The sequence below is a fragment of the Oncorhynchus gorbuscha genome, linkage group LG15, assembly GCF_021184085.1.
Source record: "Oncorhynchus gorbuscha isolate QuinsamMale2020 ecotype Even-year linkage group LG15, OgorEven_v1.0, whole genome shotgun sequence".
NCBI classification, from domain to species: domain Eukaryota; kingdom Metazoa; phylum Chordata; class Actinopteri; order Salmoniformes; family Salmonidae; genus Oncorhynchus; species Oncorhynchus gorbuscha.
The window spans coordinates 60,474,853-60,487,674 of record NC_060187.1 but is presented as its reverse complement, the minus strand read 5'-3'; the positions used below and the strand labels follow the sequence as shown (position 1 = coordinate 60,487,674).

Below are 12,822 nucleotides of genomic sequence, written 5' to 3'. Positions count from 1 at the left end.
TTATCAGCTACTTATTACTTTTTAGCTACTTTGCATGTTAGCTAAGCCTAACCTTCCCTTTTAGCAAACCCTTCCCCTAACCCTTTAACGGGCGATTCCCTGATCCACCTCTACGCAGACGACACCATTCTGTATACTTCTGGCCCTTCCTTGGACACTGTGCTATCTAACCTTCAAACGAGCTTCAATGCCATACAACACTCCTTCCGTGGCCTCCAACTGCTCTTAAATGCTAGTAAAACCAAATGCATGCTTTTCAACCATTCGCTGCCTTCACCTGCACGCCCGACTAGCATCATCACCCTGGATGGTTCCGACCTAGAATATATGGACATGTATAAGTACCTAGGTGTCTGGCTAGACTGTAAACTCTCCTTCCAGACTCATATCAAACATCTCCAATCTAAAATCAAATCTAGAGTCTGCTTTCTATTCTGCAACAAAGCCTCCTTCACTCACACCGCCAAACTTACCCTAGTAAAACTGACTATCCTACCGATCCTCTACTTCGGCGATGTCATCTAGAAAATAGCTTCCAATACTCTACTCAGCAAACTGGATGCAGTTTATCACAGTGCCATCCTTTTTGTTACTAAAGCACCTTATACCACCCACCACTGCGACCTGTATGCTCTAGTCGGCTGGCCCTCGCTACATATTCGTCGCCAGACCCACTGGCTCCAGGTCATCTACAAGTCCATGCTAGGTAAAGCTCCGCCTTATCTCAGTTCACTGGTCACGATGGCAACACCCACCCGTAGCACGCGCTCCAGCAGCTGTATCTCACTGATCGTCCCTAAAGCCAACACCTCATTTGGCCACCTTTCCTTCCAGTTCTCTGCTGCCTGTGACTAAATTGTAATTATTCGCCTACCTCGCCTTTTGCACACAATGTATAGAGAGACTTTTTTTTCTACTGTGTAATTGACTTGTTTATTGTTTACTCCATGTGTCACTCTGTTGTCTGTTCACACTGCTTTGCTTTCTTGGCCAGGTCGCAGTTGTAAATGAGAACTTGTTCTCAACTAGTCTACCTGGTTAAATAAAGGTAAAATAAAATAAAACTCCTAACCTTAACCCTCAATAACTCAATGCATGCACACACTCCTATTGAATATGCATTCACCTGTATTGTGAATAGGCCTAGACTACATCTTGATTTACCCAGTTTATCAATTGTGATTTACAATTCAAATAAATGATTACCATTATGTTGCTATGTAGTTAGATTGGTAAAAACAAAGTCAAATTGATTGTATACTATCATTGATTCATTAATGCAGGTCTCTCCAACCCTGTTCCTGGAGAGCTACCATCCTATAGGTTTTCTGTCCAACAACAGTTGCAACTAACCTGATTCAGTTTATCAACCAGCTAATTATTAGAATCATCTGCGCCAGATTAAGATTGGAGCAAAAACCTACAGGACGGTAGCTCTCCAGGAACAGGGTTGGAGAGCCCTGTGTTAATGCTGGCATGGCTGTCTTTGGAAAATTGAAATGAAACATTTTAAAATGTAATGATATTGAACTCAGAAGATCTGTCTGGATCAAGTGCCATTCTGTGACTTTGGCTAATATGCCTTCTTGTTTTGCCGTGGTATCGTTTTGGTAGCAAGTATTGCGATAGTATCGAGTATCGTGATACTAAAACCTGGTATTGAACGAAGTCAAAATTCTGGTATCATGACAACATTAGGCCAAACCCACCACTGGTGTGTGCGTGACCAAATAGCTCTATGTTCATGTCATTGGACCAAAGCACCTGTTCCAATCCAAGTGCCAGTGCTGTTTAGCAAACTCGAGGCATTTACATTTGTTGGACGATATGAAAATAGAGCTCTTTAGCCACACACACACTAGTGGTGGGATTGGTGTCTAAATGAGAATGCCTAAGTAGAAAAGAACCCCTATGGTAATGGTAAAATGTGGTGGTCTTTGATGTTATGGGGCTCTTTTGCTTCCACTGCTTCCTTGGTAAGGTCAACAGCAAAACCTGGTTGCCTCTTCCAGGAGGTTAAAACTTGGCTGCAAGTGAATCTTCCAACAAGACAATAACCCCAACCAGACTTCAAAATCCACAAAGAAATGGTTAATTGACCAGAAAATCTATATTTTGCAATGGCCATCTCAGTCTCTGGACATAAACCCCATTTGAAAACCTGTGGTTTGAATAGAGTACCACAGTATGAGTCATAATACCCAAAAACCAAGAGGTCAAACAGGGAAATGGTTCCAATCGTTTTGCTCAGAACCATTTCCCTGTTTGACCTCTAGGTATTATGACACCTCCACTGCGGGGGTCTATTGAAGAGGGCAGTCCATAAGCGCAGACAAAGGATATCAAGGATCTGGAAGGATTATGTATGGAGGAATGGTCTAAGATCCCTCCCAATGTCTTCTCCAAAAAGGGCTACGTGTCATTATCCCCACAAGTTGAGGTATTGAAAGGTATTCACAACTAGGGTGTCAATCATTTTGACCCCTACCTTTTTATTGAGAAAAAAAATATTGTTAAACAAAATAGCTTTCTCCGAGCAATTGCGTTAGTATAAAATCATAGAATTTCCCAATTTTGGGGGGGGCATACAATATAGCTCAGTATTTGAATTATTTATTTTATACATTTATACATTTTATTTATTTCTGCTCTTCTTTATCAAGGGTGTCAATCATTTTACACCTCCCTGTACGTCTGGTATGTGGTAAAAGTCCCCTGTAGCACAGCTCAAGACTAGAAAGTAGTGGCCTCTGAAGAACTTATCCTACTAACTGTCGATGAATGCATTGCTGTTATGTTTGTTGCACCCCACTTAACTAGGCCTATGCTCTATATGTAACTATGCTACATACCTCTCACTACTGTGTCTCATGCAGCCCATGGCTATACAAACCAGGGACTGCTGGATTTGTCATACAAGCCTAACCTTGTTCATAAATTGCTTGTTTATAGGTATCTGTTTGTGTATCTCTAATGTTTGTAATGCATATATCTCCACAGGGGTGTCAGAGTTTAAATATGTCGTGGATAAGGGAAGGTGAATTGAACCTCATTGAGAAGCTCTCAGCCAACATACTGAAGGTATGACTAACTATTTGCAAATGCATCTCTTCTGAGGATATTTGAATGAATGAAATCACAACCACATTTTCATGATATGTAATATGGTTCGATCTGTATGGAATTCCACCCCCTGGTCTCTCCCAGGCTGGCCCGATGCCCAAACATGTGGCCTTTATCATGGATGGCAACCGGCGCTACGCCCGCAAGCGTCAGGTGGAGTGCCAGGAGGGACACACACAGGGTTTTGACAAACTGGCAGAGGTGAGGTTCCCAGGGGACATCGGTGTCATGTCATGATGTAGTTATTGTTCGTTCTATCATAGTTGTTCTCATTCATGCTGTCTCTTTTGCATGAGCTTTCACAAGTAGGCAACTGCACTTCAAGCATATTCTTCACCATTACGTCGCCAAATACATTAGAAATACAGTGGGGAGAACAAGTATTTGATACACTGCCAATTTTGCAGATTTTCCTACTTACAAAGCATGTAGAGGTCTGTCATTTTTATCATAGGTACACTTCAACTGTGAGAGACTGAATCTCAAAAGAAAATCACATTCTATACATTTACATTTAAGTCATTTAGCAGACGCTCTTATCCAGAGCGACTTACAAATTGGTGCATTCACCTTATGACATCCAGTGGAACAGTCACTTTACAATAGTGCATCTAAATCTTAAAGGGGGGGTGGTGAGAAGGATTACTTATCCTATCCTAGGTATTCCTTAAAGAGGTGGGGTTTCAGGTGTCTCCGGAAGGTGGTGATTGACTCCGCTGTCCTGGCGTCGTGAGGGAGTTTGTTCCACCATTGGGGGGCCAGAGCAGCGAACAGTTTTGACTGGGCTGAGCGGGAACTGTACTTCCTCAGTGGTAGGGAGGCGAGCAGGCCAGAGGTGGATGAACGCAGTGCCCTTGTTTGGGTGTAGGGCCTGATCAGAGCCTGGAGGTACTGAGGTGCCGTTCCCCTCACAGCTCCGTAGGCAAGCACCATGGTCTTGTAGCGGATGCGAGCTTCAACTGGAAGCCAGTGGAGAGAGCGGGGTGACGTGAGAGAACTTGGGAAGGTTGAACACCAGACGGGCTGCGGCGTTCTGGATGAGTTGTAGGGGTTTAATGGCACAGGCAGGGAGCCCAGCCAACAGCGAGTTGCAATAATCCAGACGGGAGATGACAAGTGCCTGGATTAGGACCTGCGCTGCTTCCTGTGTGAGGCAGGGTCGTACTCTGCGGATGTTGTAGAGCATGAACCTACAGGAACGTGCCACCGCCTTGATGTTAGTTGAGAACGACAGGGTGTTGTCCAGGATCGCGCTCTGGGAGGAGGACACAATGGAGTTGTCAACCGTGATGGTGAGATCATGGAACGGGCAGTCCTTCCCCGGGAGGAAGAGCAGCTCCGTCTTGCCGAGGTTCAGCTTGAGGTGGTGATCCGTCATCCACACTATGTCTGCCAGACATGCAGAGATGCGATTCGCCACCTGGTCATCAGAAGGGGGAAAGGAGAAGATTAATTGTGTGTCGTCTGCATAGCAATGATAGGAGAGACCATGTGAGGTTATGACAGAGCCAAGTGACTTGGTGTATAGCGAGAATAGGAGAGGGCCTAAAACAGAGCCCTGGGGGACACCAGTGGTGAGAGCGCGTGGTGAGGAGACAGATTCTCGCCACGCCACCTGGTAGGAGCGACCTGTCAGGTAGGACTCAATCCAAGCGTGGGCCGCGCCGGAGATGCCCAACTCGGAGAGGGTGGAGAGGAGGATCTGATGGTTCACAGTATCGAAGGCAGCCGATAGGTCTAGAAGGATGAGAGCAGAGGAGAGAGAGTTAGCTTTAGCGGTGCGGAGCGCCTCCGTGATACAGAGAAGAGCCGTCTCTGTTGAATGACTAGTCTTGAAACCTGACTGATTTGGATCAAGAAGGTCATTCTGAGAAAGATAGCGGGAGAGCTGGCCAAGGACTGCACGTTCAAGAGTTTTGGAGAGAAAAGAAAGAAGGGATACTGGTCTGTAGTTGTTGACATCGGAGGGATCGAGTGTAGGTTTTTTCAGAAGGGGTGCAACTCTCGCTCTCTTGAAGACGGAAGGGACGTAGCCAGCGGTCAGGGATGAGTTGATGAGCGAGGTGAGGTAAGGGAGAAGGTCTCCGGAAATGGTCTGGAGAAGAGAGGGGATAGGGTCAAGCGGGCAGGTTGTTGGGCGGCCGGCCGTCACAAGACGCGAGATTTCATCTGGAGAGAGGGGGGAGAAAGAGGTCAGAGCACAGGGTAGGGCAGTGTGAGCAGAACCAGCGGTGTCGTTTGACTTAGCAAACGAGGATCGGATGTCGTCGACCTTCTTTTCAAAATGGTTGACGAAGTCATCTGCAGAGAGGGAGGAGGGGGGGGGGGGAGGAGGATTCAGGAGGGAGGAGGATTCAGGAGGGAGGAGAAGGTGGCAAAGAGCTTCCTAGGGTTAGAGGCAGAAGCTTGGAATTTAGAGTGGTAGAAAGTGGCTTTAGCAGCAGAGACAGAAGAGGAAAATGTAGAGGAGGGAGCGAAAGGATGACAGGTCCGCAGGGAGGCGAGTTTTCCTCCATTTCCGCTCGGCTGCCCGGAGCCCTGTTCTGTGAGCTCGCAATGAGTCATCGAGCCACGGAGCGGGAGGGGAGGACCGAGCCGGCCTGGAGGATAGGGGGCATAGAGAGTCAAAGGATGCAGAAAGGGAGGAGAGGAGGCAGAATCAGGAGATAGGTTGGAGAAGGTTTGAGCAGAGGGAAGAAATGATAGGATGGAAGAGGAGAGAGTAGCGGGGGAGAGAGCGCGAAGGTTGGGACGGCGCGATACCATCCGAGTAGGGGCAGTGTGGGAAGTGTTGGATGAGAGCGAGAGGGAAAAGGATACAAGGTAGTGGTCGGAGACTTGGAGGGGAGTTGCAATGAGGTTAGTGGAAGAACAGCATCTAGTAAAGATGAGGTCGAGCGTATTGCCTGCCTTGTGAGTAGGGGGGGAAGGTGAGAGGGTGAGGTCAAAAGAGGAGAGGAGTGGAAAGGAGGCAGAGGGGAATGAGTCAAAGGTAGACGTGGGGAGGTTAAAGTCGCCCAGAACTGTGAGAGGTGAGCCGTCCTCAGGAAAGGAGCTTATCAAGGCATCAAGCTCATTGATGAACTCTGCGAGGGAACCTGGAGGGCGATAAATGATAAGGATGTTAAGCTTGAAAGGGCTGTTAACTGTGACAGCATGGAATTCAAAGGAGGCGATCGACAGATGGGTAAGGGGAGAAAGAGAGAATGACCACTTGGGAGAGATGAGGATCCCGGTGCCACCACCCCGCTGACCAGAAGCTCTCGGGGTGTGCGAGAACACGTGGGCGGACGAAGAGAGAGCAGTAGGAGTGGCAGTGTTATCTGTGGTGATCCATGTTTCCGTCAGTGCCAAGAAGTCGAGGGACTGGAGGGAGGCATTGGCCGCAGATCGGCAGTTCCAGAGGCTACCGGAGACCTGGAACTCCACGTGGGTCGTGCGTGCTGGGACCACCAGATTAGGGTGGCCGCGGCCACGCAGTGTGGAGCGTTTGTATGGTCTGTGCAGAGAGGAGAGAACAGGGATAGACAGACACATAGTTGACAGGCTACAGAAGAGGCTACGCTAATGCAAAGGAGATTGGAATGACAAGTGGACTACACGTCTCGAATGTTCAGAAAGTTAAGCTTACGTAGCAAGAATCTTATTGACTAAAATGATTAAAATGATACAGTACTGCTGAAGTAGGCTAGCTGGCAGTGGCTGCGTTGTTGACTTTGTAGGCTAGCTGGCAGTGGCTGCGTTGTTGACACTACACTAATCAAGTCGTTCCGTTGAGTGTAATAGTTTCTACAGTGCTGCTATTCGGGGGCTAGCTGGCTAGCTAGCAGTGTTGATTACGTTACGTTGCGTTAAAAGAACGACAATAGCTGGCTAGCGAACCTAGAAAATAGCTCTAGACTACACAATTATCTTTGATACAAAGACGGCTATGTAGCTAGCTATGTAGCTAGCTACGATCAAACAAATCAAACCGTTGTACTGTAATGAAATGAAATGAAAATGTGATACTACCTGTGGAGCGAAGCGGAATGCGACCGGGTTGTTGAGTTCTATTCGGAAGACGTTGGCTAGCTGTTGGCTAGCTAGCAGTGTCTCCTACATTAAGGACGACAAATAGCTGGCTAGCTAACCTCGGTAAATTAAGATAATCACTCTAAGACTACACACTCTAAACTACACAATTATCTTTGATACGAAGACAGCAAAGACTGCTATGTAGCTAGCTAACACTACACTAATCAAGTCGTTCAGTTGAGTGTAATAGTTTCTATAGTGCTGCTAATTGGTGGACGTTTGCTAGCTGGCTAGCTGCTGGGAAGAGCAGTGAAGACTACGTTAGGACGACGAAATACGATAATTACACAATTATCTTCGATACAAAGACGGCTATGTAGCTAGCTAAGAAGAAATTGCTAAGATTAGACAAATCAAACCGTTGTACTATAATGAAATGTAATGAAAAGGTTATACTACCTGCGGAGCGAAATGCAGATGCGACCGCTCGCTCCAATCTGGAAGTACCCGGAAGATGTATGATTTTTAAGTAATTAATTTGCATTTTATTGCCTGACATAAGTATTTGATCACCTACCAACCAGTAAGAATTCCGGCTCTCTGTTCTCCACTCATTACCTGTATTAACTGCACCTGTTTGCACTTGTTTCCTGTATAAAAGACACCTGTCCACACTCAAACAGACTCCAACCTCTCCACAATGGCCAAGACCAGAGAGCTGTGTAAGGACATCCGGGTTAAATTGTAGACCTGCACAAGGCTGGGATGGGCAACAGGACAATAGGCAAGCAGCTTGGTGAGAAGACAACAACTGTTGGCGCAATTATTAGAAAATGGAAGAAGTTCAAGATGACGGTCAATCACCCTCGGTCTGGGGCTCCATGCAAGATCTCACCTCGTGGGGCATCAATGATCATGAGGAGGGTGAGGGATCAGCCCAGAACTACACAGCAGGACCTGGTCAATGACATGTAGAGAGCTGGGACCACAGTCTCAAAGAAAACCATTAGTAAAACACTACGCCGTCATGGATTAAAATCCTGCAGCGCACGCAAGGTCCCCCTGCTCAAGCCAGCGCATGTCCAGGCCTGTCTGACGTTTGCCAATGACCATCTGGATGATCCAGAGGAGGAATGGGAGACAGTCATGTGGTCTGATGAAACAGAAATAGAGCTTTTTGGTCTAAACTCCACTCGCTGTGTTTGGAGGAAGAAGGAGGAGTACAACCCCAAGAACACCATCCCAACCGTGAAGCATGGAGGTGGAAACATCATTCTTTGGGGATGCTTTTCTGCAAAGGGGACAGGATGACTGCACCGTATTGAGGGGAGGATGGATGGGGCCATGTATCGCAAGATCTTGGCCAACAACCTCCTTCCCTCAGTAAGAGCATTGAAGATGGGTCATGGCTGGGTCTTCCAGCATGACAACGACCCGAAACACACAGCCAGGGCAACTAAGGAGTGGCTCCGTAAGAAGCATCTCAAGGTCCTGGAGTGGCCTAGCCAGTCTCCAGACCTGAACCCAATAGAAAGTCTTTGGAGGGAGCTGAAAGTCCGTATTGCCCAGTGAAAGCCCTGAAACCTGAAAGATCTGGAGACTGTTTGTATGGAGGAGTGGGCCAAAATCCCTGCTGCAGTGTATGCAAACCTGGTCAAGAACTACAGAAAACGTATGATCTCTGTAATTGCAAACAAAGGTTTCTGTACCAAATATTAAGTTCTGCTTTTCTGATGTATCAAATACTTATGTCATGCAATAAAATGCAAATTAATTACTTAAAAATCATACAATGTGATTTTCTGGATTTTTGTTTTAGATTCCGTCTCTCACAGTTGAAGTGTACCTATGATAAAAAATTACAGACCTCTACATGCTTTGTAAGTAGGAAATCCTGAAAAATCAGCAGTGTATCAAATACTTGTTATCCCCACTGTACATTCTACTCTCATGTTGGCTTTACTGGTGATCAACCTTGGTGGCTCCTTCTTCTAGACTCTACGCTGGTGCCTGAACCTGAGCATCCATGAGGTCACGGTGTATGCCTTCAGCATCGAGAACTTCAAGCGGTCTAAAGACGAGGTGGACGGCCTCATGGAGCTGGCCAAGCAGAAGTTTATCAGACTGCTAGAAGAACAGTGAGTGTCAGGTCCGAGGAGCCAGAGTACTGCCATTAAAGATGCATAGGTGTTGGAGACCCAGTGAATGGGTGAGAAAGCAGCATAGCTACCTTATCCTCCTTGTCGAGATTGTGTCTCAGTAATTGGCCCAGGGTGTCACTTGGCGCCAGACAACGTGACCTGGAAGATTTAAATTCACCGGCCATTTGAGAAATTTACTGGAGCTATGACTAGGGAAGTAAATGTGCCCAAATTATATAAACTGCTCCTGTCTATACAGAAATTAATACAAATCATTCAAAATAGTTCACCAGAAAGCATGACTTAGCATCAGAAGAATCGAGGAGCATTATCTTCTTAAAACATTTGCTGTGGATTGTTTCAAATCACAAGCTCGTATGCCTATGCCTATTTGGGACTCATTCAATGTGGGCAGTGAGCGTGGAAATAGGCCTTGCTGAATATTGAGTTGTGGTTGTCAGTGAAAAGCATTTAAAATATGTGTGAAGATAAAGTGTCTTGGGTATAATTTAAAATGTTGAGACAAGAAGGGGGGGGGGTATAAATACAGAAATATATCAAAGTCAACAAAATTGTTTTAACATCCCTTGCTAATGATAATAAAGACTACTAAAACTATAGTTCCTCACAGTAGGCTATTTTAAACAGTCTTTCCCTCGATAATCACCAAGCGTCGGTGTCAAAGAGCAAACTATAATGATCGGATGAGCCCATATATCCAGTTCTAACTTCATAAAACACCTGTACACTTTTCCCTTAGGCAAAAGCAGCTGTCCCACTAGCGCGGGAAACTCTAAGGGCCTAGAATAGGCTAGTTGATAAGTTGTTGCAAGTTCACTAGCGAAAGCGTCGGGCCAGACCCAGTGATTTAGCTGCCAATGGATCATCAACGTGTCCATATGGCAGAGGCAGGTGCTCTCGCATTAGTAGAATTTTAATTTAGATTTTTATCATTTTAGATTTGTATGATTTTGAGAAACGAAAGTGTTATTATAGAAATGAAACTGTTAAATGAAAATGCGCATATACAAATCAGAATTGGTAGAAATGGTTGGATAAATTGTAAGCTTCCTCAAACTTGAAAATCACGCGCTGTCTATAAAATATTTGTAAAAGAATTGCCTCCATGTTTCCATGGTCTGATTGTGGCTATAGGCTACATTGCAGCAATCTTTTATTTTTATTTATTTTTGTACTTTTTATTGAACTAGGCAAGTCAGTTAAGTACAAATTCTTATTTACAATGATGGCCTACCCCGGCCAAACCCGGACGGCGCTGGGCCAATTGTGCGCCGTCCTATGGGACATGCCTCATAATATGAAGTAAAACATGCAGAGTTCAAACAATTTAATTATGTTTTCAAAATGCATACTGCCTCCAGCTTATAAATGCAGCAACCAACTGAGTAGTCGCAGGAGACATCCCTCTCAAAATAGTCTATTTATGCTGTGTGTGTGTGGTAGTTGTTGAATTAATAAGATGCATGACGACTAACGAAAATACACACACCAATTGAATTCCACAAAATCATGCAAATTAACCTATAGAGCGACTGGTATTTCCATAAATTATTTTACAATGGGGTCATTTTGGCCGGCAACAGTTTTATTTAACATCTGTTCCTTTTTTGGGGGGGGGAACTAAAAGCCAGCAATTGAAGGAAACGCTGACTTGGCCATGTCTGCTCTCTTCCAATCCAGGGATAATCTGGAGAAGCATGGGGTGTGCATCCGGGTGTTGGGAGACCTGACACTACTGCCTCTGGACCTGCAGCAGCACATAGCCCGGGCTGTGGTGGCCACCAGGACTCATAACAAGTAGGCATCACCACCACCTCATCCTGCTGCTCCTCACGTCTCTGAGGTGGCTGTGAGCTTGTGTGCAGCCATCTGAAAAACATTGCATTTTTGACAAATGCGTCAAGGTTTACTGCAGATGCTGGACTGCAGTTGTTTCTCTATGCGTAAAACAACACATGGGCTTCTCTGTTCAGTCATCGAAGATGTCTTCAGGAGTGGCTACTTACAGCTGTAATAACTCATTCATTAACGGCCCACCCTCTTTTGCCAACAGATGCTTTCTGAACGTGTGCTTTGCCTACACCTCAAGACATGAAATCGCTAATGCTGTCAGAGAGATGGCTTGGGGCGTGGAGCAGGGACTTATCAAATCCAGGTAAACTACTTCAACAGTGATTCAGAAGAGGAATATTACATAAGAGTGCATTCATGGCCCTCTCAAATATAGTTGTTACATTTGCATAATCACAGATCTAGATTTGTTTTCTGACTTGTTTTTTTTCTGCTTGTTTCTATTGTCTTGTCTCGGTTGTTGTGTCCAGTGATGTGTCGGAGGCCCTGCTGAGTCTGTGTCTGTACAGCAGTAACTCTCCCAATCCTGACCTGCTCATTCGCACGTCTGGAGAGGTGCGACTCAGTGACTTCCTGCTGTGGCAGGTAAGGAGAAAGACACTCCTTACTGTTTCCAGCGTGATGTTGAATGCTAATGAGATTAGCCTCTTGCCTAGCATCCTCTTTGGTAAGGACAAGACCTACTTCCTGTTCAGTGACTTCACTGACAGAGAATGGACCCTCTGGTTTAGCTGCCTTCCCCACTACCTTGTGACTTATTCTTTGTAAATGTAGGCTGTCTGGTGTTACCCATGGGGATTATTCAGTGGGGTGAAATGTTTATAGAACGCTGCAGACAGAAATTGAATATGTTTTGTCTGTGCCATTTCTGCAGACGTCCCACTCCTGCTTAGTGTTCCAGTCAGTCCTGTGGCCAGAGTACTCCTTCTGGAACCTGTGTGATGCCATTCTGCAGTATCAGCTCAATCACAGACCTCTTCAGGTATGATCTCTCTCTTTCCTTCATTCATCCCCCACATACAGTACATTCCACCGTACGATATTTATCCAATCTCTAAACATGTGTGCACTTTTGCCACATTCTTTAAAGTTGCATTTACAGAATTGAGCGAGAATTCATTAGAAGGATCATCTGAATACCTGTAGTAAACTACAGTGTTGTATGGAACACTGATCTGCTTGAATGACTGATCCCTATGTATGCTGCAGAAAGCCAGAGATCAACACAGAGAGGGACAGGCCCTACAGCAGCATGAGGCAGACCGGGCCAGTTTAGCAGACCTCCTACAGCACCACGGCAATGGAAAGCCCCTGGATGCCCAGAGGAGACGGGAAGCACTGCTCAACTACACTGCCAGCCGAGAGGAACGGGTTCAGGACTTCCTTGGTGCACTCCAGCACAAGAGAGACTCCTTCCTTACTGACTTAACCAGCCAAGCTGCTCTGGCATAAAGAGGGGGATGAGAGGAACATAATGCTCCCCATCTTGAATTGGGGGAGCAATCCCATCTCTCTTCCTCTTCCCTAAAGGGCTGAGTGGTTTTAAACTTCTTATTTTGTATGAGTGATTTTACCCCTATGGGGCTGTATGTGGGATATTTATGTGTATATTCTAAAAGAGAAGTCTGATCAAAGTCTAATAAAATGAAGTCTGGTAAAGAGCTAATAA

The 12,822-nt window shown here is 45.7% G+C and overlaps 1 protein-coding gene across 9 annotated transcripts in view; it reads left to right on the top strand.

Moving 5' to 3' along the window:
• The window catches only part of LOC123997619 (dehydrodolichyl diphosphate synthase complex subunit DHDDS-like), a 14,440-nt gene extending 1,618 nt beyond the window's left edge, over positions 1-12,822 (top strand). For 6 of the 9 annotated variants that reach the window (XM_046302042.1, XM_046302037.1, XM_046302038.1 and 3 more), the window contains 8 exons: positions 3,001-3,081; positions 3,208-3,324; positions 9,136-9,278; positions 10,983-11,099; positions 11,356-11,457; positions 11,624-11,738; positions 12,028-12,135; positions 12,363-12,822. In XM_046302042.1, coding sequence (XP_046157998.1) covers positions 3,019-3,081; positions 3,208-3,324; positions 9,136-9,278; positions 10,983-11,099; positions 11,356-11,457; positions 11,624-11,738; positions 12,028-12,135; positions 12,363-12,605 — 1,008 coding nt within the window. In that variant the 5' untranslated portion in view covers positions 3,001-3,018 and the 3' untranslated portion in view covers positions 12,606-12,822. Of the gene's footprint in view, positions 1-994; positions 1,049-3,000; positions 3,082-3,207; positions 3,325-9,135; positions 9,279-10,982; positions 11,100-11,355; positions 11,458-11,623; positions 11,739-12,027; positions 12,136-12,362 lie in introns of all 9 variants that reach the window. The other 3 variants (XM_046302041.1, XM_046302033.1, XM_046302035.1) reach the window with 1 other exon arrangement.